Source organism: Genypterus blacodes, unplaced genomic scaffold (assembly GCF_046128005.1).
Source record: "Genypterus blacodes isolate CSIRO-AG114 ecotype Tasmania unplaced genomic scaffold, CSIRO-AGI_Gbla_v1 ptg000040l_1, whole genome shotgun sequence".
In the NCBI taxonomy this organism is placed as follows: Eukaryota; Metazoa; Chordata; class Actinopteri; order Ophidiiformes; family Ophidiidae; genus Genypterus; species Genypterus blacodes.
Genome location: NW_027466853.1, coordinates 3,030,001 through 3,057,356, shown reverse-complemented (window position 1 = coordinate 3,057,356; position 27,356 = coordinate 3,030,001). Strand labels below are relative to the sequence as shown.

Below are 27,356 nucleotides of genomic sequence, written 5' to 3'. Positions count from 1 at the left end.
CACAAACACCCCCAAGGCTTTAGTCCAACATGCAAATTCCAATGGTTCAGTCCGGTGTACAATATATACAAGCCCGAAACACTGTGATCACACTGTGAACATCTCAAACACAAATGATCAACGTTACAAATGTAGCCATTTATAAATACACACCCACGACATCTAAAACAGAGTTGGAAATCAACAAAAAACAAAACAATCAATAAGTTAGTTTGGGTCCTAAATGTTCTATGTCTGCTCTCACAGTTGTGTGGCTGGGGGCTCAGCAGGCGCCCCGGCCGCGGTAGGAAGAGGGGGAGGAGGGGGAGGGGGAGTCTCAGGAGAAAGGGAAGCTGCTGGAGAGCTCTCGGATCCTGCTTTCCCGACTCATCTTTTTCAGCTTCATCCTCCTGTTCTGAAACCAGATTTTGACTTGCCTGTCAGTGAGGTGTACGCAGCGGCTGATCTCTAGGCGTCGCTCCCTGGTCAGGTACATGTTGAAGAGGAACTCCTTCTCCAGCTCCAGGGTCTGGTGCTTGGTGTACGGGCAGCGCTTCTTGCGGCCGCTCTTCGCTGTGAGCCAGTTAGCCGTGCTGCTTTCGATTTTTCCATCTCCTACAATGAAAGTGAGACAGGCTATTAGGCAAAACATGTGTGTGTGTGTGTGTGTGTGTGTGTGTGTGTGTGTGTGTGTATGTGTGTGTGTGTGTGTCTGTGTGTGTGTGTGTGTGTGTGTGTGTGTGTGTGTGTGTGTGTGTGTGTGTGTGTGTGTGTGTGTGTGTGTGTGTGTGTAGCAGGCCGATCCATGAGCTAATAAAATTGTCACATTTAGACATCACAGAAGCATACATGTATAAATTGTATTACCTGCGCTGCCACCTGTACTGCAACACAGCTATAGACCTATAGACCCTCATATCAGCTAATTTCTATGCCTTTGTTGTTTACTTCCAGCCAACACGCTTGTGGATCTATGTAACACACATTCAAATATTTTTTTTATCAAACACACCTCTTTGCCGGCTAATAGGACAACTGTCTCTAGCCAAATGCACCTTTATTAAGAAGTGCATGATGACACGTTTGCCTGCTTGGAGGATGACTCACCTGTCTGGACAGCTATTAAACTGGGCTGAAATGTGAAATCATTGTTTTAGAATTAAGAACAATTCCTGTATGAAGGTGCTATTTCTTGTTTTAGAAAATTAAATTAAAATCCATGTGTGGCACATTCAGCCAATTTATAAACCAAACATTGTCGGATAAAGCTCATCCTGCATGGCTCTGGGCTAAGTCATGTTCAATTTAAAATACCAGATAAAAAACGGTCGATAATTCGCACCTGAGATCGACTCATATCATCAGTATAACTGTGCCGATTTGATCGGCGCAGCCCCTTTGTTGTCTAGCAACCATAGTGAGCAGAAATGTAATAAACAAACAAATGGGCGCTTTAATGAATCCCATTATCTTGCTGCTGCCTATATTTTCTGAGTGTAATGCATCTGCAGTCTTCACCTTTGGCAGGGGGTTCTGTGCTTTCCGCCCCGCTCTCGGTGGGTTCGGGGGAGGATGAGCTCTCCGAGGACAGGCGGCTGTCCTCCCCCCTGCTCGGGGCTCGGGGCGCAGCGTCGGGCGCCTCCTCCTGGTTCTCTCCCCGCTCAGGCTCCGCGCACGCAGCCGCGGCTTGGGACGGTTGCGTGGGTTGCGCATCCAGGCGGGCGGGTCTCTGCGAGGTGAAGTGAGTCATGCTTGGCTGGCCGTCGTGGTAAAACCTGGAGGATGTGTATGGCTGAGACAGGCGGAAGTAGCCGGGGACCGGCACGGCGCTGCCGGTGACGGGGCAGGAGGCAGGCGAGTAGGGCACGTCATCCGCCGCTGCTCCTTTGGAACAGTTATCCGGCTCGTACAGACAATACGCGCTCTCCTCCTTGATGTTCGGGGAGAATGAGCACGTAGCCATATGATGGCTTCCCGGATGCTCTACCCGGCACGATCTCGACGTCTCCAGCCACGTTTCCATCCTCGGGACGTACGGAGCGGACGAGGGGATCGCGCTTTGGGAGCTCGGCTCGCTGCGCTTACCGATCCCCGGGAAGCAGGAGCCCCCGGAGAGTCCATAGGAGTACTCCGACGTTGGCGGTAAATACACCCCGTTACTTTGGTAATACGAACCGCCTTCGGTTCTCACGTTGATTAGGGAGTCCACGAAAAATGCATTCCCAGCCTGGTTGTTGGGGCATGTCATCGCTGTGGGATCATTGGACGGAGGATGAAGATGGCCCTTTCTGGCTGACATTTCTTGTGCAAAACATTGCTGAATAATTACAGATAGCCACTTCTCACTGTAGCCTGCAGCCAATTAAAACACTTGACGGTGGCTGACTCCTCCCATGGCCGCCCGGATGCTCTGCTATGCCGTACGTTTAGTTTTAGGCTAAAGAGCGAAACTATGGAGGATCCGTGGTGGCGCATCACTGCCTCTCGTTTGAGCTCAAACGAGTTTGGAATCTCGCCACATACCGAGTGGGTTCAGCACATACGGGCGGGCGGCTCTGACAGAGAAATCTGCTCTTAACAATTATGTACAATACACAGTTTATGGCCAATTTTACAGCTGTGTAAAATGAAGGGTTTGTGATGAGCCTCTGAGCAGCTCTATGGGTGCATCAGAGCCCCAAAGGTCCCGGGTGTCTCGGTGGTTTTAGAGCTCTGAAGCCTCTTTGTGGGGCTCATATTTGGACGGAAGCCATATTGCTGCTCACGCCAAAGTCATTTCTTTTAGGGGGCGTCGTTGTGGTGCGAATGCAACACCTAGAGGACTAAAGAGTCCCATCAAACCAGCTTACTGAGCTCATACACGCCCGGATGTGAGGGATTTATACAAATTATTTATTAACTACAAAATCTGCTTTAAGTTAATTACTACATTTCATTGTTAGTCACATACAGATACACGCACAGACACATACACAGCCACACACACACACACACACACACACACACACACACACTCACAAACACACTACATGCTTTGTCTTTGATCGTAGAGTTCGTATTTGCCTGCAGAGTTGCGCATTGAGCCTGAGAAGGGTTTAAAGCATCATTTATCCTATATTTATTTTCCTGTGATGTTTCGTGTAAATTCTTTAGAATTATTCAATTTCGATTTAATTCAATTAAAAAAAATAGTAGTGTGTGTGCAAGTTCAACCCTCCCCTCATGGATACCCTCCATATGATGTACGCCAATTTAACACCCCACAAAAGGAAATAATCATTTTCACAGCTTTGCTTGCTAGATGACGCCTGCTCCATGCATTGGAAATCCCTCACCCCTGCCTCTATTTCGCAATGGCTGAAGGATACAATGTATTTTCTTGAGCTCGAGAAAATCAAGTACACTATGAGGGGCCACACTGATAAGTTATATCAGAGATGGCAACCGTTTCTGTCTTACTTCACAGATTTACATGCTATGCCTGACCATTGACTGATTACCAGAACACCGAACAATTCCTTTTTATTTTTTTTCATTTTATTTTACATCCCAGGCGGGCCTGTAAAAACTGTATTTACCCTAAGACATCACAGCAATTCCAATATACTTGTACTCTATGTATAAAGTTTAACAACAATAGTAGTGTTAATACAACCTCCCTTTTTTCTCTCTATCTCTCTCTCTCCTCTTTCCCCTCTTTCTGTATAAAAAATTATCTCCAAAATATCCAACAACTATGCGCAATGTCATGTACAATGTTTGCTTCAATAAAAACAAATTGCCAAAAAAAAGAAGTGTGTGTCAGCATTGTGTGTTTAAACGGGCCTTTCTCTATCGAAGGTAAACTGAGGCAGAGTTTGATCAGAACTATTTACTCTTGAACCTCAAAGTAAAAGCGTGATTATTGTGCAATAGTTATATTTAATAGGGATTAGAGGCCACAAACAAGCAGCCTGGCTCACTGAGCGGTCTGCTGCAGTATGAACGGTCTGCATACTCTCTCTCACACCGTGTATCCGCTTTTATCACCAAAATACTTACTAAAACATTACAAAATACCTCGAGAAAAGCATCGACGTTTTTATGTTTTGGGGTGAATTTTGGCCCCTGGTGGCATTACGTCATTTACACAGAATCTGATTTTATATGTGGTTTTAATTATTGTTTCTTCGTATATTAACTCATTGACCAAACAGTTCGCAAGGAGAAGACAAACAGGTCAGATGGTAATAACGTCATAAAACACAACACATGCAGTGACTGATCATCATGCAGCTTGTGTGTGTGTGTGTGTGTGTGTGTGTGTGTGCGTGTGTGTGTGTGAACTTCTCCTATTTTTTTCTCCGTAAAACTTTGCATATTTGTGCATTTCTTCCCTAAACTGACATGAATAAATAATAAAATAGTGTTTTATTAATTCACAAGTGCCTTAATAAAATATAGGAACGTCCTTTATGTGAAGAGCTATTCTTATATGTTGTCTTATATGTTGTTTAATATGTGTTTTTTTTATATGTTGTTTTAAATGTTGTTTCTTGTTGTCTCTATTTGTACGCACCAAGGACCTGAGCAAATTCCTCTTAAGTGTTAACTTAACTGGCGATTAAAGCGATTCTGATTCTGATTCTGATTCTGAGTGTGTTGTGATTTGATTTCTCTCTCTCTCTCTCACACACACACACACACACACACTCACGCACACACACACATCTGGAAGGTGACTAACTAAATCCAATTATCGTATTTTTGCACAAGGCCAAGTTACATACAACCGAATCATAAATGCCGATAAAGCATTTATATATGATATAAAACTGCGTGTATTTCTTAACGCACATCCGTTTAAATGGGCCTAACCTTTACAAAATATATACATCTTCAAACTACCAAACGTGTAAAGTCGCACATTCACATCATCATCATCACCATCATCATCATCTTCACACTGTATCACACACACTTACCTTAACAAGTGAATCCTGTCGTGGTGACCTCTTGTATAACTCAATTCACGGCATTGACATTGATCTGTGCAGCGCCACCCAGTGGGCACAAACAGCGGCCACACACACACAAAGCCTGCACGGCGCGCAGAAAGCATATGTTCCGGTGCAGAGACGGAGTGACGGAGCTCCGTCGACCGCAGCTTTCTGGTCCCAGCCGCGGTGTCGCAGCCGCTTAGTCACAGTTCATAACCTTGGGCCCAGACGCTTTATTGCGCCAAACTCCAAATGCTCCAGACGATTCCGCGTTTTATGGCCAAGTTACTGGAGCAACTGGGAGGATGTGCGACAATCAAAGCGGAATTCCTGGGAGCATCGGCCCTTTCTGGCTTATTGCAGGTCATTTAAGCTGCACGAGTATGCAGTCAAATGGACGCGTAAAGATGGAGAATTACGCATCTTGGTTGTGATTTTCAAACGTCTTTAAATCTCACAATAAGCCGTTTGGAGTGAGAACAGCGATGCAGATAAATGTCTAGGATTCTTCGGCGCATACTGACCCTGCTAAATGTGCGCGCATTCATCCCAACTGTCTGGACTGTTTGGCTTAGGCTGACAAGCATGTTAGGCCGCAGAAACCAGCCCCCTGCCACGCAGCCTTTTGAATGGAGATCATGTTCTAACTGCAGCTCTTATTTCCAGCCATGGGGGGAATAAAAAGCAACAGGTTCGCATATATCACGCATCTGATACCATCCACGTGCTGGTGTATAAAACAAAGTATGGGGTTAAGTTCCATCCAGGGCTTTTCCTCTTTTATCAAGGCCGCGCGCCTTGTATTTGGTTATGGTTGGTAATTTGGTTTAAAGTTGGAAAAATGAGCCAAATTTTAGGGGCCAAAGGGTTCAGTGACGTGTTTGTGCAGACGGAGAAACTGACTTGGTTTGGTGTTATTATATTAAACTCGCATTCAAACGTTCAACCAACTAACGGGCAATGATGTCACATAGGTTATAGTAACTCCAAAACACACACAGCTCATTTTTCCAGTTATCTTGAGCTGTATTTGTACAATAAATTTAAAGATTAAAAGAAAGAGAGACAAAGAGAAAGAGACATACAGAGAGAGAGGGGGGGCACACCAACAGTTCTATATAATATAATAGTCTGGCCACATAAGGTTACGTGCATGCGTAAAATGTAGGGTATTGACCCCCTAAAAAATTCATTTGGAGAGAAATCCTTCTGAAAATACAGGAGCCCTTTGACTCTGTGTGCATCGAATCATGTGAAGATAACACACACACATGCTACATCAAGGGCTTTTACTGCACGACTACGCAAATGTTTTAAATTGGTCAATATCCAGGACGATCTGACCAGCACACGTAATAATAATAACACGGTTTAGTGAGAAAATAGCTTATAAATAGTATATAATTTGTATGAAGTCTGACACATTAAAACGTGTCGTCCTGTCCAGGTAAAGCGGCTGTGCCATTGTCATTGTCTCTATGCTGCTGCTGCTGCTGCTGTTGTTGTCGTTGCTGCCGTGTTCACAGCAAAGGATTCGTGTAGTAATGTAAACGGTCCCTGTTCTGTTTTTTCTCCTTCATCCTCCGGTTCTGAAACCAGATTTTAACTTGGCGGTCCGTTAGGTTGAGCATTCCTGATAGCTGCATCCTCTTCTCCTTGTTGATGTAAACGCTGAAGAAGAATTCCCTCTCCAGCTCCCTGATCTGGAACTTGGAATACGGACACCTCTTCTTGCGCGTCCTCTGGCCACCTGGAAGGATGGAGGGAAGGGAAGAAGGACGACACACACACACACACACACACACACACACACACACACACACACACACACACACACACACACACACAGATACATACAGACAAAGGAGCAAAGGTCAGCGCCGCTCCGTTCACCTCATCTGTGCTGTTATATATTTAACGGGTACACCAAGTAAAGCGATACCCGATGAGAGCTGGACTGGGATGCAAGTCAGTTGACTTTAGAGTTCAAGTGTTTCCTTCCTTTGACACTGCGGCTACAGGAGCGCATATAAACAAAGCGTGGACTTGATAGTGGCAATATACTGGAATAAAGGAGCTATTAGTTTCATGGGAATTATTATCATAATTTGTCTACACAGAGCCCCTAAAATCAAGTGCAATTGTAATTAATCCGCTTTAAATTACAAGATGGCCAGGGTTTAAACATAATTCAACCTTTAAATATGCTACATTCATATATATTTCAAATAAATAAATAAAATAAGCTTTAACTCCAACTTTCCTGTGAATAAAAATCAAACTTAATGTAAACACATAATCAGAACGAGGGCGGATTAAAAAACGCCTCACTCTCAATGTTTCAGAATAGAAGTTTCAGCCATAAAATAAGTGTGTATCTCGTTTCTCTTGTTCCAGAGCGAAATGACAAAAATGCTTCACGGCCAATCTCAACCCAAACACGTGATCATGTCGTTTATAACTTAGTTTTTGTTAGAGGGGAAAGCTGTAGGCCTCCATAAACCTTCCGTGCTTATAAAACAGCACATAAAAGCTTTAACAGCAACGCGTTGGATTCGGCTCTTTGTTGCGTAAAGCGCGGCGTCGCCTGCACTCACTGCCGCCTTTGCTCTGCTTCTCCTCGCTGCGGCCGGAGCAGGACCTGGGGCTGCAGCTCTCCGCCGTGTCGGAGCCCGGGGCCGGGGTGGTGGGGCTCGCTCTGGTGGTCTGCCTGCTGTCCGTGTCCGCGTGTGCCGCCGCCCCCGTGTTCTCTGTGCTCCAGTACGCGCCGTCGAAAAACTGGTCGAACGCCTGCGGGAGGACGCCGTTCCTACCCACGCCGCCGTAGAAGCCCGAGCTGGATGAGTGTCCGCCGGCCCCGGAGCTGTTTTTCACCAGCAGCTCTCCCCCCCGAGAAGCTGGGCTCGTCCAGCCGTCCCTGTGCGCGAGGTCCTCGGCGTAGCAGTGGGATAGGCTCCCCCTGCCGTGGTGCCATTTGCTGGAGGTTTCGATGCCATAGTCCCTGAACGCCACATCTCGGACGGACGGGACCTGTGGTAGTGCTGAGGACTGGTAGGAATAAGTCACGGGGCAGGAGGTCTGGCTCTGGGTTAAATAATGAGGCAAACCGGAGAAGTCCGTGCCGGAGACGTAGTAAGTGCAGCTAGGTAAATACATATTAGAGCCAGAGATCCGCTCATCAAAATCCATGTTCTGCTGCTGGACGCGTCCAAATAATCCTCACATAGTTCCTCCGCGGCGCTGAGCTCCAGCCACTTTGAGGCAGAGTGGAGCAGAAAGCCATAGACGTGCAAACTGACGTGGGGAATCCATCTCTATCCACTCCAGAGGGCCAAAGCCATGTGACCACTGGCACAAAATGACAGATAGCCTACGCCTCAGCTGATGTGTAGGCTACACGAGTCAAGAGTCATGAGTTATGAAGCAGGGGTGTATGGGGAAGTAAAAACACGGAGAGGGCATTTTGGAGCCGCATGTTTGGACGGACTTTGCAGAGCGACCGGGATTGTTTGGGCTTTTTTTCAGGAGCGTCTTAACCCTCTATAGATTACCATATAAGGGTGGGAAATAGATAAGATGTTACAAACATGCAAAGGCTGAGTTGTTGTTAAACCTACAGACCCCTTACATTAACCTCTGCGGACACGTGAGAGCGTTTTTGCGGCACAAATGCGCAATTTACCCGCCAGAACCCTGCGTTGGGATGGTTTACGTGAATCCTTATGATATGCATGTAACGTTGGACGCTGCAGGCAGAACTTGAACGTAACGTAATGACTTGAGTTATATTGCGGCCCTTTTCTTGTGGCTACTCCGATTTTGCGTCTCTGTATTATCCCTTTAGCTCTCAGCTATATTTAGATCAGTCTGGTGCAACAACTGTTTGGAAGCACCAGTCCAGTTTGACTGCTTTGACCGTGTGTGTGTGTGTGTGTGTGTGTGTGTGTGTGTGTGTGTGTGTGTGTGTGTGTGTGTGTGTGTGTGTGTGTGTGTGTGTGTGTGAGAGAGAGAGTGTGTTTTCAGGATGCCTGATGCTAGCACAGCCCAGAATGGTATTAGAGAGCATTTAAATAGTTAAATCTGCATTTGGCGTGAAGAAATGACACACTTCACATAAAGGGTGTTTATGGTTAAATGCAAGCACTCAGGCGCTAATAGGATATGAACAATAAATGTATTTTGTTAAAGGGATTCCAGCTTTGGTCTACCACACTGGACTACAACTGTGGAGACCAAAACCACCTCCTAGGCATCAAAGACGTAAGATATAAGAGGCGAGAGTGTAAACAAGTGCAGGGTTAAAGCTCCGTGCGATAAGCGTGAAGCGTCAAACACGTGCGTCATGTGACGTTATCTTTGACTCCTCCTGCTTGTGTGTGTCGGTTCCATTCCGTTCCATCCTGCAGGCTGGAGGCTGTAGCAGTGCTCAGGAAGAAACGAAAGTGCATAACAACACAACAATAAAGTATCTTCTTCTTCTTCCAGGCCGGTGGTGACGCAAAGCCAGAAAACAGCCTAATGGGGACAGATTGAATTAGAATTCCAAATTCGTGTGTGTGTGTGTGTGTGTGTGTGTGTGTGTGTGCGCGCGCGCGCGCGCGTGTGCGTGTATGTGTGTGTGTGAGAAAGAGAGAGAGAGTGTGTGTGTGTGTGTGTGTGTGTATGTGTAAGAGAGTTAAAGGAGGAAAGGAGGAAAAGTGACTCCCAGAAAACGATTTGAAACGATTTCTATAGTGAATTCACGCTTTTATTGGAAGCCAAACAATAACATTACAACATGTGTTTCATGATCTAAATGGAAAACATTAGTGAATGACTGTAAGAGCTGCAGAGTGAATACAAACACACTCTACATGCATACAGGCAAAAATAGGACAAACACAACATTCAGGATGTGCAAAATGAAAAAATTATAAACAGTCATGTGGCTGAAGGAGGGGGCGCGGTTATATTGAGATTTTCAAAGATTATTAGAAAAAACTGCAAATGGGCGTTGCCTTTATTTCTCATTTTCGACTTAAGGTGCATAACTAACTCACCAAGCAGAGTGAAGCTGCGCACCCATAGGTGCATATTTAACCCCTCCGTTTGCAAGTTATGCTGCTGTTGAATACAAGAAACCATAAATAAAAAGCTCAGTGAGTCAGGCCGCCATGACAGCAGGCCCGCAGCCCGACTGAGCCTCTACGGAGGAAACTCAACCAACAACTGCTTAGATTGATTAATTTCATCATTATTTTGTTATCAATGTCAAAGCTTCCATAAAAAGGATTCAAAAAGGAATCAAAAAAGTCAAAGCTCAATATGTACAGCCCAGATTAGACATAATTACAGTTTCAGAAAACTTGCAGAAACACCCACGTGACATTTCGCTCCACTTGCGTTACTTTTAATGTGTTCACTCATGTCAACAATTCACATATTCAGAAATCAGAAATACGTATTTATAATAATTCACTACGTTTCTAAATGTATTTGGCCTCTCAAATGATCTTGCGGAATAAAATGGTAGAATTGAACAGAAATACTTGTTTTTAAGAATGTGAGAAACACAAACATGAAACACGAATCCACATTAATAGGCAGCACCGAAACGTATTTGTAATTGTTCGTCTATAACTGTTATTTGTCAGAGATCATTTAGGATAATTTTCGCACGAACCATGCGCTCTGATTTGATAAACCATCACACAAAGCTGTTTGATGTGTTCACTGGTTTCACTCTGCGACGTGAACGAGTCAAACGATTCTAGCAAGCAAAACAAATCTATATCAATGGCATCAAACTGCAGGGAAAAGACAACAACTAAAAACACCATGCTGCCTTTGCGAATAAAAATTATACGGAGGCGTGTGAGAAGGGGGAGACTTGACCGGAAGTGGTGTACTCTGGGAGAAGGAAGGAAGGAGGTGAGGCTTCGCATGCGACCTCATTCCACTTTTAATGTTTTTTTTGTTGCCTGTTTCTCATCTCAAGTGTTTCATGTGAAACAGCAACTTTCATGTATGATTAAATCAATAATCAATCTCTTATGAATCATGTGCCTGCCTTTTTTTTCCTTTATCCTTTATCTTTTCATTTCAAAGATTAATTAAAATGTTAAATTTGAAAAATTAGGAATCCTATTATGGCTTCAAAACTCATCACAGAGGAAGAAGAACCTGATGTTGAGATGCCGGTGTGTTTATTTGTACTTATGCTGCTTTTATAGTCACCAGCTCCACCGTAAGACCCTTTAGTTTAATTGACTTCGGATTGTTTGTAATCGAGGAATATTCTGATCTGGTCTGAAGCACACTGTATGAAGTTTTGTTCTACTCTTTATGTCTGACACGCACGCACGCACGCACGCACGCACGCACGCACGCACGCACACACACACACACACACACACACACACACACACACACACACACACACACACACACACACACATACACACACACACACACACACACCTGTACTTGCAGTGCCAGGAAACGATGACGCCAGTGAAAAGTACCAGCCTGTATTGTTTTCATCCATGACTGATTCAGATTGGAGTCGTTGTTATTGTATCACCCATTTACATTCTGCAAAAAATAAAATACGGAATTCACTATAATCCCAGTTCAGACTGATATTAAACAACGATACCATTGGTGACCATAAGCAGCCTGCTGCCACATTCATGCCTGTCTGTGTACACAGCAGTACCTCCATCTGTTGTCAGGGGGCGCGGTGAACACTGAGGATGAGGAGACAGCACAGTCAAGAACAGAACTGAACTCCACCGTAACACACACACACACACACACACGCACGCACGCACGTAGACGTACACACACACACACACACACACACACACACACACACACACACACACTCATATCAAAATAGATTTACACACGAAATCCCCTGCTTCAGTTAACTTCAACACACACGCAGTTGTTCCCTCTGCTCGCCTACTGTGCCCTCGGGCAAGACGCCGAATCTGGTGTTAAACCGGCCTGCAGTTCTACGTGAATGGTGCCAACGGATTTTGTGTCGATACTGTAGCTAGCAACTAGCAACCTGCCGGTTTTGACGTTAAGCGTGTAAGCACAGCGAAGCCGCTATTTAATTTGGGAAAATCTGACATTTTTTGTGATTTAATCGTGAATATTTGGCACATCGATCTGAACTAGATCTTTATTCAATTATAGGTTTAGTTAACGAAGCGTGTTTGTTCGTATTCTGCGGCGCTATTTTTTGACGTTAGTGATCATATACGAATGCGCACTAATACTCTTTTACATATTTTACACAATATGTGCTTGCTTCGATTTACTTTGATTGAATACAAACTACTTTTCTCTTTCAGTCTGAATTATGTTGGGACAAATGACGAATGAAAAAACGAGTCGATCGCAAACAAAAACAGTCTGGATGAAGAAAAGAAGAGAAGAAATCCGCAGGATCAAAGTGAGCCTCTACAGTCTATATGCTTTATTTTTCTTTATTCTACCACAAAGCGAATTGTGACCCGCAAACATATTTTCTACATTTAAACATCGTTTTGAAAATGGAATAAATTTCGGTAACGGAAATATACAATAATGGAAAATGGAACTAAAACGTGCATGATTGAATGTGACGCATGTAAATAAGGAACATTTGTGTCTCTGGAATAAAACTGAAACTGAATAACGGAGAAAACTGAAGTAACTGTTATTTGATTTACGCGAAATTATTCGTACATTTAAGAGGAGAAATACACAATCAACATAATAATAATAATAATACAAATACAAATACAAATAATAATAATAATAATCTGATAAGTCTTCGTATATATTTTAATTCCACAGTATCATACTGTTCTAACGTTCCTACAGTTTTGTGTAATACTCGTATAATATTCTCATATCTATAATCTACAATCTGGTTTCTTTCAAAGGAAAAATAATTAATGGGAAATCGGAATTTGTGCAAAATCAAAATCTAACTTCATGTAGGTTTTTTGCAGGTTTTCCGTTTTTGTTTTGTTGTGTTTTATTTCCCTGTATGGTCTTCTTTGACTTGTTTTAAACTTTAACAGCACTTTGGCGAACGTTTTGTTGTTGTTTAAATGTACATCTGTCATGACTATCTGGTAATTGTTGACATGTAAAAGCCTGGCGCTCTCTCTCTCTGTCTCTCTCTGACTGCATGAAGCTGCACACACGCTGCACTTGTAAAAACTTGCCACTAGATGTCAACATCAGACCCCCCCACCCCCCCTAACCCTCATACACCCACACAGAGAGTTCATGGTTAAGATAATCTTAACTTTGTTTTAAGGGGACGTTGCATTTTCAATTACACCACTCGAGTCCCTGTTAAGGTCAATTCTTAATCGATGATTAAGAATTACTGATTGATAAAAAAATATCATGATAATCTACTAACACTGCATCTCTCAAACTGTTATTGGCAATTAACTCGCAGTCAGCCTGGTGTGTGTGCGTGTGTGTGTGTGTGTGTGTGTGTGTGTGTGTGTGTGTGTGTGTGTGTGTGTATGTGTGTGTGTGTGTGTGTGTGTACATGCTAACAAGCATGCGTGCGTGTGTTATACTTTATTGTGAAACTATTGCATAGGTCTGCCTGCGGACAGGCGGGTTGCACTCTGATGCAACGTGGAGAAGACGTGTCCTTATATAGAGGACATGTGCTTATATGTCGTCATGTCTTCACGCTGGATTCGATGCTTATTAATTCGGAATACGGTTTACTTGAATGTGTGAATTTTCGAGGCAGGGATGAAACTGTGAATATCGACCTGTGTCAATATATTAGATCAGAATTTAGATTAATCAAAATCCATTCAAATTGCACCAAAGAAGAAACAAAGAGGATAAATTAGCCGAGGATAAACTAGGAGACATATGTATGTATGTATGTATGTATGTATGTATGTATGTATGTATGTATGTATGTATATACATATATATATACATATATATATATACATATATATGTTGAACTTTTATGTCTCATAGAAGATTCAACTTCTGAGCTCTGCAGCTGGAAATCTTCACACTGATGAACTGAAAGAACAAAAGTCACATATATATATATATATATAAAATACATATCAAATATTACATTATTACGCTATAAAATATCACATGAGTAAAGAGTTTTTGCTGGATCGCAGCCTGACTGTTTGTTTACACCTGAAGACGCAAACCTGTTGCAGCCTGCTGAGTTTATCTGCTGCTCCTCCATCAACTACATGGGAAGAATAAAGCAGAAGGTTCGGTGAATATAATTGATTGATTGATTGATTGATTGACTGATTGATCATATCCATATCCATATCGCTCCATCACGTTCATACGTATCTCTGATCCTCCGCACGTCAACAGGCCGCATAGACTGGATCCAATTACAGACGCGGGGATGGACACATGAAGGCCGGAAACAGCCACGGTACATCGCTCATTACACAATAAATTAAAGTTCTGTCTCGTCCCTCCTCATCCTCCTCCTCCTCCGCGGCTAACTGGAGCTCTTGAACTTGTTGACCACCTTCTTCTCCTTGACTCGCCTGTTCTGGAACCAGATAGTCACTTGTCTCTCCGTCAGGCTGGTCTGGGCGCTGATCCTTCTTCGCTTGTCCTTGGTGATGAACTTGTTGGTGGCGTATTCCCGCTCCAGCTCCTTCAGCTGCACCTTCGTGTACGGGACGCGCTTCTTCCTCCCGCGACGGATGGAGCTGTCTCCTCCAGCAGATCTGGAGTCTTGAAAAAACACAAAAGCAGCAACAACATCAGACAGTTTGGAAGCAAATCAACATATATAATTCCTGCATTTTCTGCTTGTTTGACGGGAATTTTTGTGCGGTGCGAGTATACGAGCTTCTGCACGCATATTTGTGTTCAGGCAGAGGAATTGTGCAAATGTGAAATCAGGGGCGGACTTAATTACAAGCCAAAGGAAGAAGCGTTTGACTACAGGCCCTCCAGCTAAAAAGGGCCCCTTGCACTTATGATCAATCTACAATTATGTCTCCATGTGCTTTGATTTCAGACTGAAGTGAAAATGATCCAAACCTGCTCTGAAACACACACATGAAGCAGATATGTTTAAAAAGTGTTTAAAGGTGTTAACTTTTGTGTGAATTTAGCTCAAATTTGCTTGATCAAAAAACAAAAATATATTCTGAATATATATCTGTATTTCAAATAATCCTTATAAAACACTACTGAATAATAAATAAAATTAATTAGATGTATTTGTTGTTTTAATAGACCTGACCACGTTGGGAATTTTTGAGTTTTTTGGGAAGGCCAATTTTTCCCCATCTTTATCACATATTTTATGCGGAAAAATAATATGTTCCTGTGAAAAGGCTGAGAAAATGAGCCCAGTACTTGCTCGCACTGGGGCGCACAGCCCCCCTTAGTGCGCCCCTGTGCAGTCACACATTTACATGTATACATTTGCGTTGTGAGGTGCCCATAATGCCCATTTTTACCCTGTAAGGACGTTTTCCACAGCGGGTTAGACTGTGGCTGCTCCTTGGCACAGTAAACCTGCCCGCCCCAGGCATTGGTGATGGCCCAGGGCTGGTAGGGCTCCATGGGCAGCAGAGACTCGTGTCGGGGCTCCGGGGGGGCGCTTAGGGCTGCAGGAACCACCGGGACGTCCAAGTACCCGGCCTGGTAGGGGGCCGGGGAGTAGCCCTGGTAGAAGGCGAACTCCTTGGCCCTGCTAGAGAACTCCTCACTGGGGACCGACGGGTCCATGTACTTGTCGCCATAGCCGGAGGGTTGCGCGCGGGTCTTGACGCCGCCGTGTGACATCCGACACGGGTAATAGCTGCTGCCAAAGTATCCGTAAGGCAGAGACGCGTTGGGCGAGCTCTGGGTGGCGGAACAGGGGCTGCATTGTTTGCCAGGCTCCCCCATGCCGGAGACTTGCACCTCGCTAGCCGCGTAGGTGCTGCTCGGAGCCAGCGAGGTCGGATGCGCTAATAGATTCCTGCACTGGTTCGCGGCAAAATTGCCTCCGGTAAAACCCTCCATGTTCTTGCTTCTCTCCTCCAGGCTGCTGTCGTAGAGGAACATCACCGGGTCGACCCAGTGCGAGTGGAGCAGCAGTGAGGCGGTCATAGCCTGGCCCGCATCGAGACGCCCGGGCTCTTTTTCCAAACCCACCCGACTGAGAGTAGATAGGGACTCGGGCAGAGTAACGATAGCAGCATGCCCGAGTGAGTAAAGATCGCGAGGTTATTGGCCAAGGCCGAGCACGTGATATGCAAAGGAGACGATCCGAAGTCTAGACAGCAGATAGTGCAGATCAAGCGCGCGCTCGGAGGCATTACAGCTTTGCTCCAATTCAATTAAATTTTTCTCTTAACGTAATTCCTGCTCATATCCCACCTGGATGTCGCCGTATGTCCAGCTGCCTCCTCTGAGTGACATCACCACAAGATTTATTTACTATATGTAAACATTTGGAAAACTGATGCATGATGGATGCGCAATTACGCACGCCGTCTCCAACAGCGCCAGCAGACACACTGGGAGTAAAAAAAGGACGAGTTCGCTTATGCGAATTCAAATGAAACTCGACTTAATTTTAAAAGAAACTGGCACGGAAGCATGAGCTCGTTACTCCGTGTGCCTGGAGTCACACACCAAAACCAAGCCAACATGCTCTTAAAATTACTGATTAGATTAAAGGGAAGCTTTTGGCGTAATGGCACAGAGAGAGAGAGAGAGAGAGCGAGAGAGAGAGAGAGAGAGAGAGAGAGAGAGAGAGAGAGAGAGAGAGAGAGAGAGAGAGAGAGAGAGAGAGAGAGAGAGAGAGGCATTGCACAAATAAGCAACAAGATATTCTGTAGATTTACAGTTGGAAGTGCGCATATCGTCATTAACAAACGTCGTTGTGGAAAGTGTGCATTTCACCCGGCGATGCGTCAGTGAAAAGGCCAGATCAGCGTCCAGGATTTAGCCAAAGGTTAGCCCCCGTTTGTTTGAAATATTTTTCTTCTACGTTAAAACCAGCCGCGCTGGTTTCGTAACTATTTTTACATGACAGTGCGCAAACAGGCATAGGACATTTTGGAGATCGTTGTTTATACAGAACGAGGGGGGAAAGGAGCGAGAGATACAGTGAAAGAAAGAAGGTTGTATTATTATTATTATTGTTGTTGTTTAACCTTTTTCGAAGACCCTGAGGGAAATAGGCAGCGGTGGTTTCCAGCCGGGCTGGAGTGGCTGAAGCGGCTGGAGGCCAAGGTCAAGTTGAAACTTGTAGTCTGGACAAGCATGATGCCAGAAAAGCCAGCAGAGAAAAAGATTCACCGCCAAAGTGCTCAATTTATACAAGACATCGTTCCTCTCCATGTAAATCAGTTTCAAAGTAATAAAGAGAACATTTGCTTCCTTCAATTTAAAATCTAAATAAAATGTAGAGAAATTATTTGAACATAAGAACAAAAATTTCGAACAAGAACTTAACTTAACACAGAGCTATTCCTCATGTTGCTTTGACGCGTCTGTGTGACAGATCATCTCTCTTTAGGACTCGAGTTTAAGATAAAAGATCTAATCCCGCATCCCGATCCTGCGGTGACGCATAGAATTGGAAGCGTGTTGTTTCCGTTTGTTCCCTCCGCTCCAGTTTATTCAGGTAAAATGACACCTGATTTATTTCAGCGGTTCGTCACCTTTAGAGCAGCTAAACCTTTACGACCTCGTGAGAAATATACACATCTACAAGCCGAGGAAACGTTTATCACACTATAGTATGGGTTTACGTCAGTGGGGATATTTGTCTTTTATTCGGAGACCGTTTTCATGTCAATAAAGGTCAAAACCAACAGAGATGTTTCATTCATGTCAACACTATTTAATTGCGTTTATGGTAAAAGAAAGGAAAAAGAAAAAGCGGGAATAAAAAAGCCACAGTAGGCCGAGGTTGTGTTTGTGAGGGTGGGTTGTGTGTGTGTTTGAGAGAGCGCTGGACAATTCACAGCCTCTTGCTCTTGCTCTTGCTCTCACAGCATTTAAGGCGAAATGAGTTCATATCTTAATACTCTGTATGACTTTTTCTGGTCCAAACTTCCACTGAAAATGGATCGCGCGCGCGCACTGCATGAAGTTTTGTTCAACTTTTGATGTCTCTCTCTCACACACACACGACACTCAAGTCAATTGAAGAAATGACGGTTGATTGAATTCAAATTCGCTCTTTTACTCCGTTATAGTTATAGTATAGAAACGGATTCGATTCTATTCTGATTCTATTTGTGAGCATAAAAGTGAAGTACCACCTTAATTTAAGATCAACATGATCAGACTTCTGGCCACATCATAAATTGACCTAGACGGTTAAACATAGATGATGTAGTTGCTGTTCAAATAGTCCAAAATTGATATTTGCGGTGTGTTGTGTTGATGTGTCGACAGTTGGTCTGTTGGAAGAAAAGGCAGAAGAAGAAAAGTTCCTTTGTTCTTTGGAAAATAAGGGAATTTGGGCTTTAAAGTAGCGTAGATCTGCCGCAAAAGTCTCAATGTGGAACAAACTAAAGCAGATCGACTAGATTTGGATTTAGAACTATTCAGCACTGAGTTGTAAACATTAACCCGACATCTTGTAGGAGTAGATGTGATACTTTAGAATATAGGAGGCATCATACACACCCGCCTCTCCACTACAGGATCAGGACTCGAGCTAGGACTCGCAGCAGCACTCGACTGAGCGTTTCTGACTCCGTGTGTTTGCGGGACCTGCCAAGTCCGTGACAACGCAGCTCTCAGTCTGCAGCTTAATGGACTTTTTATGAGTTTGTCTTGTGATCGGCGTGACCTCTGGTATCCCGGCCCCCTCCTGCCTCTCTGTGGCTGGCTGAGATCAGAGACGAGCCGCCCCCTGCTCCGCGCCTGTCGAGGGAACGCAGAGCCAAACTGGATGGAGGAGGAGGAGAAACAACATGAGAAGTGAGCTAAAAGAGAATGTCTGATATCAACACTCTCTCATCAGGGGCGGACCATGGGGATTGGTGGGGCCCATGCACGCAGGAGCGCCAAATACCTGGACCGTCACACAGCCGGACTGGAGCCATCAAACCTTGACTGGAATCTGCACAGGAGCAAGTTATAATTAGGGGACTAAACAAAAACCTGAATCGAATTATCCAATTTATATTCACAGGAGGTTTTATGATACGAATCAAAATCCTTAGTTCTCAGAGTCAATTTCAGGTTGAAGTTTAAGTAATTTTCACGAGTCCTAATGAAATAAAAAGTGTGAGAATTAAAGGATGGATGTCAAATCTAAGCATCATTGTAGATTTACAGGACACCAGGCCTTAGGTTCAAGCACCTCGGAGTAAATCCAGCCTCTCACATTGAATCATCATGCAGTTTGGCCTCCAGTGTCTCTGCAGCAGCCCAGAGGTTTGTTACTCAGCTCCATCCTACTGCATGATAGAACACAAAACTATCGTTAATTATGTCTGATGGTTGTCTCAACTAACTTCAATTATTTAATTTAAGCGATCTTCACCCAGATCCATTTGAATCAGAATCATTCTTATTGGCCTGTCATTTGACAAAATTATTTGTTTAGGCTGTCCAAATCTCCCAGTGTTTTGACAAACAAAATACCAAATTTCGGCAAGTGCATGAAATTAATCAAAGCTTCATACATCACATATTCCTTTTATTACCAGATTTCCAATGAGGATAAGACGCTCTAAGTAACAATTCCAATGTCAAGAGAAACAAGCCCACAAACAATAAGGAATGAAACAATCGACCGATATACTGTATGTAGAGACATCATCAGCATTTTAGCATCGACGATTACACACACACACACCTTAACATCTTCTGATAATTCATTTTCCTCCAAAACCGTGATGGAGTGTTGCTTTAAAAGAGAAGGCAAGATCACACAGGAAACAGGGTTCCAGTTGCCGAGAGGCATTCACAAGCTTTGTCACAGTGCGTCCTCTCCTTCACAAGGACAACACAAATGTCCTCCCTATACACACTCAGTCCCTGCGGTTTGGGCAAGGCCTGGAGGGACTGAGGGCCGGGTTGGTTTTACTCCTCCTCACGCAGGAACTGGAACACGGAGGAGAAGTCTTTGGCAGCGTAACCACGCGCGCACATCATGCGGTACAGCTGATGGGCCATGGAGCCGAGAGGGACAGGAGTCTTTGTATTGGTGGCTGTGTTCTGTGCCAGGCCCAGATCCTGGAGGAGACCAGACAGAGCCCAACATTACATTTATTTCTCTCTCACACACACACGCACGCGCACGCGCACGCACACGCACACACACCTTTGCCATCAGCTGGGTGCCAAAGCCTCCTTGGTAGTTGTTGGCGGAGGGGACGCCCTCCATGACTCCTGGCACAGGGTTGTAGGTGTCACTGGACCAGCACCGCCCAGAACTCATGTTCAGAATCTTGGCCAGCAGTTTGGGCTCCAATCCGAGCCTAAGAGTGAAGATATAGAGACGTTACTCAGCTGCTTCGTGTACACATTAAACGCTCAGGATTCCTGGCATTTGGGAGTGAGAAAGATCCACCTGATTCCCAGATTCATGGTCTCTGCGGTGCCGATCATTCCGATGGCTAGAAGCATATTGTTACAGATCTTAGCAGCCTGAAACAAAATAACACAAACGGCGTCAATTAGTAGCAGATCTTGCTCTATTATCCAACGACGCGATCGTATCAGTGTGTGTGTGCGCGCGCGCTTATACCTGTCCGGTTCCGACCTGACCGCAATACACCACGTTGGCCCCCATGCAGCTGAGTAGCTCCTGGGCTGCAGTAAATTCCTCCTCTGCTCCCCCGACCATAAACGTCAGCTTGGCTGATCTGGCGGCGCCCACACCTGGGAAAGGAAGGAAGTCACGTTTACATGCTGCGGACGGCGTTAGAGCGTCAGCCATCAGTGACCGCTGGAAGAGAGAAGTGGGTAAAACTAAACAAATAATAATTGGATGCGGTCAAATTTTGTCTTTACTAGAAATGTACAGACACGCATTTTGTTTGAAGGTTTAAAACTCGTTCAGTGTTATTAATGTATTTCATGCTTTTGGGCTGTGGAAAGACGTGTGAACTTGGTGTTAAATTCACTGAAACTAATGTTTTACAAATGATTTAGTGTTTATCAAAAGAATGATGTGCTTTCACATAAATATGACACGATGTCACATATATGATACAAACACATTTCAAGAGGTGCTTGGGCCCAAAGCCTTGTTGTCTTTAGATGTGCTGTGGAGGACCTCATTGTTTGCTTATTGGCTCATATGGGATTAAAAGTGATGTCACCTTGTGTCAGGAGGCCCATGTGGCATCCCTGAAAGTGAAGGCTGCTGAGTGTTGCAGGTTAGATGGAACAAAACACAAATTCCAGCTTCATGATACAAAAGTCAGATTGATGCAAAGCTTTCAATAAAATGCTTCTTAAAACACAAAAAAAAAACACCAACAAAGCAAAGAACTGTGGCACGTACAACTGTGAAAGCCGATATTTGATCTGCAGGTCACATTTAAGTGCATTCAAGAGGATGTATAAAATATCATTCTTCTGCAAAAAAGATCAAATAACCTCCATTTAAACCCACAGTGGCACAGAATGTGGCGATAAAACACAGGACCCCCGTTTTCTTCCAAGAAGCAGGTAGAAAACAGCTTGAACATGGATGACAGTTAACTCACCTCTGACACCTTTAACTCCCGATATCAATGAAAAATTAAATGGTGTAACACTCATTTAGGCCAAACTAATGAGAGGTTTATGTTACATTGTGACCAAACTGGCTGAATGGTCCATCGCTGTGATCCAGAGAGTCTAAAACTAACATGTGTGTAACTTGTGAACTCTGCGATGCCGTGAATGCAGCACTAACACGGAATTCTGCTGTGCATGTGTTGCTACAGCGTACGCACACAGCTATAGTTGAATACATTTTTGCATACATGTACAAATAAAGATGTAACTTTACCACATCAATGCTTTTTACATTGTTAATTTCTTTTTGTTAAATTTTGGATTCCGTATTAAGAGTGTTTTGGCCTCTGATGGGACCTGGCTACAGTCTCTTCATCCACGGCTGAATTTAAAGGCTGAGGAGCAGGAACATCTTGCCTCAGTCTTAAATTGGCAAAGCATGACGTACCTCCATGGCGACAAAACGACAAAAGAGCTGCAAAAACACATCCCACAAATTCAGACCATTCAACAGCCACTACAGAGGAGGTTCCTGCCTGGAAGGGGAGCACACGTCTGCCACTGCAGATCCGACGAGTCCAACGGACATATTCAGTGCCCAGCCTGGTCAGAGATGCAGGGTTATAGGGTTTCTCCAATAAAAATCATTCCTCTCTCTCAACTGTGCAGCAGCCAAAACCTTGCCGAAGCATTTGAAAAGTCACGAGCAGAAGCAGGAATGACAGAACGTAAAAGCGGAGGAGCATTGATGCCCCTCCCCCCATCAAAAGGAGACGTGGGGCTCTACTGTCTAATTACATAAGAGTATGAAGGAGGTGAAGAAGTTTTGTTTTTTTCCCCCCCAGACAGGCATTTCTGTCCTGAAGAAAAACATTTGTTCTTTGAGAACGCCACCGTTTTTACACTGTCAACTGCACATCGAGAAGGTTCATAAAAAAAGCAGGACGGCCTTAGTCCACATGCACTGCCATGGGACGGAAGCGTATAAATCATTGCTAAAGCGTCGTAAAATGGACCAAATTCAATACAAAGAGAAGAGCCCGTCCTGACGTAAAGGGGGCCACAAGTTCAAAGAAACTGTTTCTGAGTGGACCCCCTAGACAGCGAGGCGACAGACACAGGGTCTCTTAACACACCGCTTGCGAGCTACCAGTAGCTCTCCACCCGTTTATGAGTAGCTCGCTAAAGGTTCATAGAATACATACATTTGACAACACGCACTTGGTAAACCTGTTTTTATCTATTTTTCTATCCAATCAAATTCATAGACATCCCACCCCCTTCTGTCACAAAATGATAAGCCAATCAACTGTCAGTCCAACAAATGAAGCTGCTGTCAAGTTTGTTTACATCGGTGATACCATAACATGAGGCGATGTTAGCAGGCTAGCAAGCGCCAACGGATTTGACAATGACCACAGAAAATAGCCCCAATAAAAAGGCACAAAATATATTATTTTCATGAGGAATTAAAGTGTGTGTGTGTCTCATTTGCGGTGCAAGCGCATCTGTCCAGCACACAGCAACTTCTTACGGACTTTCCGACAGCTAAGGCTAAGAACAGAGACGGTAAAGCAGCTCCATAAGAGATACACTCCAGCAGACACCACACACTGTTTGTCATCTCACTAACATCAGAATAGAATCTGAATGCATGTGAATACAGATGAAATGGGAACTACAGGGAATTCCTAGAATTACAGGAAATGTGAAGGGAAATTGTGACAGTGATATGTGGACAGACAGAAAATGTGAAATATCAAAGGTATAGTGATAGAGATTAATATGATGTGAATTTATTAGTGTGAGCTTGACACATGATTATATATATAGAATAAACTTAATTTAATTTTATTAAAGTGCTTGATGATACAAAATGTTTGTGTTGGATATCAACATTTTGCAAATCATTCAAATTCACACAAAAGACACTTATTCCGCTGGTTTGGGTGGAGAATCAGCCATGTGAATAAATGTTACTAGTGATTTAATGTAATGTGAAACATGAGTAGCTCTCCGACACCTTTATTTTGAGGAAAAAAGGTTGGAGACCTCTGATCTACTCACCTCATGCTATGATTACACAACACGCTATGTATATTCAGCAAACTACACAGTGCTATTATTTCTGTCTGTGTGAACATTCTACACACCAAGTACAGAGTAGATGTGAAGTAAGTGAGCGGTGATGGAGGAAAAGAGAGCAAAGTGAAGTACAAACAAAGTATGTAAAACTATAAGTGATACTATAAGAGTAGGATCATCCTTAGAATCCCTAAATTAAATGCTGTCGTCTCATTTGCCCAAGAAGTGCCACCATTGATTGTATTTGTATGCACAGTTGATGAATGTGTTACGATATATCAAAAAAATATAATCTGAGATTCAAGGTTCAAGTTCACCTCCTGACACAGGTGCATCCATAAAGACCGCCCCCATCTTCTCCACAGCGAGCGCCATCTCTTTGGACACTGCCGGGTCGATGGTGCTGGAGTCGATGAGGAGTGAGCCTTTCTTCACTTTCCTGCTGAGTCAAGCAAAGGATTTAGAAGAATTGGTAGTCCAATACAGAGGATAAGAGAAGGTGAAACATACTTCAGAATTCCACTGGGTCCCGTGTACACGTCTATGACATTGGGGCTGGAAGGGAGCATGGTGATGATGCGATCCGCCTTGTCGGCAACATCGGCAGGACTATCCACAATCTGAGACCACACACAAACACGCATGCACGCACAGGTCAGGGGAGAACTGGTTTCAAAATGAAATAAGACTGTATACGCTACTTTCCCACCTGGGCACCGAGTTCTTGTAGTTCCTTGCAGGACTCCGGGAAGACGTCGGTGGCAATGACAGGGTATCCATGCTTCAGCAGGTTCTTAGCCATCGGGTTCCCCATGTTGCCGAGGCCAATAAAGCCCACCTGTGTCTTCGAGGCCATAGACCTTGTGGAGACTACAAAATGACAGATCAGTGAGCACCAAAAACCAATTCATCTGAATAAAATTCCAACAAATGGTGACAAATGTGTTAAGTCCCTAAAGTCCAATGTATGATCCTCACATTTCCGTTTGACCTTTAGGCTTGAGCTCTTCTTGCGATTCAAATGCATTTGCCCTTCAGGTTGAAAGTAATAACACCTAAACCATATCAATGTTTACTTTCTTAGTAAACATTGATAAGTGAAAATTACAGTGACACCCTTTTGAATTATAAAGATGTATGTGGACATTTACATTACTATGTTTGGAACTTTGAAGATGCAATTCTTTAAAACAAACAAAACGCTCTGTAAATGTGCAGAATCCATGTTTAAATTTGATCCGTAATCATTTCTTTTCATCTGTGTTAGATTGGCAGGCTGCGCAGAACACAGCTTCACGTACACGATGCAAAGAGTAACACACAATAAGACAAGATACATAATGTTTGTTAGCAGGCAGAGAGTAAGATAGGATAGAAACAAGGACGAGACTATTAGCCAGCAAGTTGTGAAATTAATCCTGTGGTGGACAACTAAGCAGAATGGCCAAAAAACTTGTTCAACGCGACACACCGCAGCGGGCGTTTCAGCGCCTCACTCGGTCTGAAGTTAAAGCAGAACAACGTGCATGTGTCCGATCTAAATTATTCTTACCACTAGCAAAGTCAACATGCCTGTAACACCTTCCGACCAACCACCGAGAACACTTCAGCACAGCGGCCATGCTTCTTCGCGCTTGACCTTACGTATGATGTAACGGCGACGTGTACGTTGATGACAGATATCTCCTCCAATCAGGTGAGAGATTCGGCCTCCCAATTCAACCAATCAGCTGAGAGGGAGGGATTTACTTGATATCCTTTTCGCCTTCATTATTTACTTATTTGTTCTATTTGCGTTCTGACAGACATACAGTTCCAGCTGATGGTGTGCCAAAAATATTTTTTTCCAAACAATGCCAACGTCCCTCTGTTAATGCGTTTGTTAGGGACAAACCGTGGTAACTTCTGTGTTAAAATCTGACGAAAGGTAGGATACAATGCAGCATTCATACGTGGAAATGTGTGTGAAAAAAATAAATTATAGTAATATAATGATTGTAATCAGATTATTATCATTATATATATAATACACAATAATATATTATAAAATATTATAATATAGGATTATTGTTGTTCTCGTGGTATTATTAATGTATTTTTATTTAAATTCGTGTGATATTTGTGGTATTTGACGTGTTCTTTATATTTCAAACTCGTCTGTAAATCTGTAAATGATCAAACTTGGATGGAGATGATTGAAGATGATCGAGTTTAATGAGGAAATATGAGGAAAAAGAGGCCAAAGTCATCGAACCTATGAGCTCAATATGCGGGTGGCTCATATTGGATATGACACATGGGTATTGGGAAATCGTGTCACATGTTGCGCTTGACATTAATCAATATCTTTGTGTTTCACACTGAGGCGTGTGGAATTCCCGAGTGTCCTTTCCCGGATGTGACGTAGTATTGTGTTATTCCAGGAAGTGTGCACGGCAGATCACTGAACTGCGTCAACAATTGTTTTTAATCATACGATTTGTTTTCTGTCGCCCTTCAACATGGCTACTGGGTATGATTATTATTTATTATATGAATTTGAGTTATATTGTCACTGACGATTAACATTCAGTCTGCATAACTTTTGTTTTCGAATTGTCTCGAAAGCCAGCCAGCTAGCTCTGTTAGCACCGCTAGCTAACCATGTCGTCGTTAGGGAAGGATATTTATATTGACACTAAGATACCAGACTTACTAAAGTTAACTTTCACGCTGTGGCTGAAACATGGCTATCAAATACTCATGTGTGCCATAGTTTATGTAATTATGCAGCTGGAGTTAGCATGTGGCTAGCTAAATGGGTTAGCCAGCTGTTATTATGGGCCGCGTTTAATCGATCACCGTTAACTTTGCACAGATTTTAAACGTAGCCTCGTATTATTGAGCCTCATTTGTTGAAGATGACATGGACGCGTGAATTGGCCCTGACAGATAGTTGATACTGTCAAAGGCCTGAACATGTCGCTCAGCTGAGGCCCAGAGGGAAAGTCTGAAACTCAACCCGTGTTCATCTATTTTTAGTGTTCCGCCCATTTTCACCAGGTAGACACACAGAACAAATGGAAGAGTCGTTTGGAGGTCGTTTACAAGTTTCTGCTGTGCTGTTAAACTTGGTCAACGTCATCAAGCCTCTCCTCCTCCTCTGCTTCTGGGGTTTTAACAACTTCACCAGCTTTATTTAGATTAAAGACACCTTTTTTTGAAAAAGGAAACAAGATGTGATGACTCTTCGTTTTGAAATGATTTTCATTTTGTTTTAAAAGGCTAAACTTCAACTTCAACAAGCTTCACAACAAAAAACATGTTGGGAAGTATAGTCAGAAAAATGTATAGGCAAGGTTTGTGCTTTGCCATGTATTGTTTTATTATATTGCACATTGAGGCGAGTCATGGGAACCTAATATAAGAGGGCGGAAGATTATGAGTTCAGCAACAGCCTTTAACCTTTAGCAAGTGTCATCAAGTGCTGGTTACTTCCTTATGAGCACTGTGGCAAGCATCAAGTCTTTCGCAGAACAAACCCTCTTACTGATGGTGCCACCTGTTATTACCACGTAACTAAATCTAAATGTAAATAACATTAAATACTACTACTAACAATTA

General features: G+C 43.6%; 5 protein-coding genes across 7 annotated transcripts in view; 1 reads left to right on the top strand and 4 right to left on the bottom strand.

Moving 5' to 3' along the window:
* Window positions 1–316: 316 nt before the first annotated feature.
* Window positions 317–2,278, bottom strand: hoxa10b (homeobox A10b). The gene is made up of 2 exons (XM_076148557.1): window positions 1,498–2,278; window positions 317–594 (listed from the first exon to the last, which is right to left on the bottom strand). Exons 1-2 carry the CDS (start codon window positions 2,276–2,278, stop codon window positions 317–319), a joined length of 1,059 nt encoding a protein of 352 aa, XP_076004672.1.
* A 3,695-nt stretch (window positions 2,279–5,973) lies between these two features.
* Window positions 5,974–8,277, bottom strand: hoxa11b (homeobox A11b). Its single transcript, XM_076148530.1, has 2 exons — window positions 7,556–8,277; window positions 5,974–6,708 (listed from the first exon to the last, which is right to left on the bottom strand). The coding sequence occupies exons 1-2, from the start codon at window positions 8,145–8,147 to the stop codon at window positions 6,479–6,481; spliced, it is 822 nt and encodes a 273-aa protein (XP_076004645.1). The 5' UTR covers window positions 8,148–8,277; the 3' UTR covers window positions 5,974–6,478.
* Window positions 8,278–14,457: 6,180 nt separating this feature from the next.
* Window positions 14,458–16,115, bottom strand: hoxa13b (homeobox A13b). Its single transcript, XM_076148536.1, has 2 exons — window positions 15,440–16,115; window positions 14,458–14,702 (listed from the first exon to the last, which is right to left on the bottom strand). Exons 1-2 carry the CDS (start codon window positions 16,074–16,076, stop codon window positions 14,461–14,463), a joined length of 879 nt encoding a protein of 292 aa, XP_076004651.1. The 5' UTR covers window positions 16,077–16,115; the 3' UTR covers window positions 14,458–14,460.
* A 3,481-nt stretch (window positions 16,116–19,596) lies between these two features.
* On the bottom strand, window positions 19,597–25,409 carry hibadhb (3-hydroxyisobutyrate dehydrogenase b). The gene is made up of 8 exons (XM_076148534.1): window positions 25,306–25,409; window positions 24,463–24,623; window positions 24,264–24,373; window positions 24,071–24,192; window positions 20,689–20,822; window positions 20,512–20,588; window positions 20,263–20,419; window positions 19,597–20,174 (listed from the first exon to the last, which is right to left on the bottom strand). Exons 1-8 carry the CDS (start codon window positions 25,373–25,375, stop codon window positions 20,022–20,024), a joined length of 984 nt encoding a protein of 327 aa, XP_076004649.1. The 5' UTR covers window positions 25,376–25,409; the 3' UTR covers window positions 19,597–20,021.
* A 741-nt stretch (window positions 25,410–26,150) lies between these two features.
* Window positions 26,151–27,356, top strand: part of tax1bp1b (Tax1 (human T-cell leukemia virus type I) binding protein 1b) — a 13,964-nt gene continuing 12,758 nt past the window's right edge. For all 3 annotated transcript variants that reach the window (XM_076148417.1, XM_076148419.1, XM_076148416.1), the window contains exon 1: window positions 26,151–26,265. The gene's annotated coding sequence lies outside the window, so the exon portion shown is untranslated. The remainder of the gene's footprint in view (window positions 26,266–27,356) is intronic.

Coding starts and splice junctions, on each gene's coding strand:
- hoxa11b (XM_076148530.1), bottom strand. CDS start 8,147: ATGGATTTTGATGAGCGGATCTCTGGCTCTAATATGTATTTACCTAGC. Junction 6,709..7,555: donor GAAGCAGAGCAAAGGCGGCA/GTGAGTGCAGGC, acceptor CCATCCTTCCAG/GTGGCCAGAGGACGCGCAAG.
- hibadhb (XM_076148534.1), bottom strand. CDS start 25,375: ATGGCCGCTGTGCTGAAGTGTTCTCGGTGGTTGGTCGGAAGGTGTTAC. Junction 24,624..25,305: donor GCATGTTGACTTTGCTAGTG/GTAAGAATAATT, acceptor GTCATTTTGTAG/TCTCCACAAGGTCTATGGCC. Junction 24,193..24,263: donor GGACCCAGTGGAATTCTGAA/GTATGTTTCACC, acceptor TTGACTCAGCAG/GAAAGTGAAGAAAGGCTCAC.
- hoxa13b (XM_076148536.1), bottom strand. CDS start 16,076: ATGACCGCCTCACTGCTGCTCCACTCGCACTGGGTCGACCCGGTGATG. Junction 14,703..15,439: donor GTGGAAAACGTCCTTACAGG/GTAAAAATGGGC, acceptor TGTTTTTTCAAG/ACTCCAGATCTGCTGGAGGA.
- hoxa10b (XM_076148557.1), bottom strand. CDS start 2,278: ATGTCAGCCAGAAAGGGCCATCTTCATCCTCCGTCCAATGATCCCACA. Junction 595..1,497: donor CACAGAACCCCCTGCCAAAG/GTGAAGACTGCA, acceptor CTTTCATTGTAG/GAGATGGAAAAATCGAAAGC.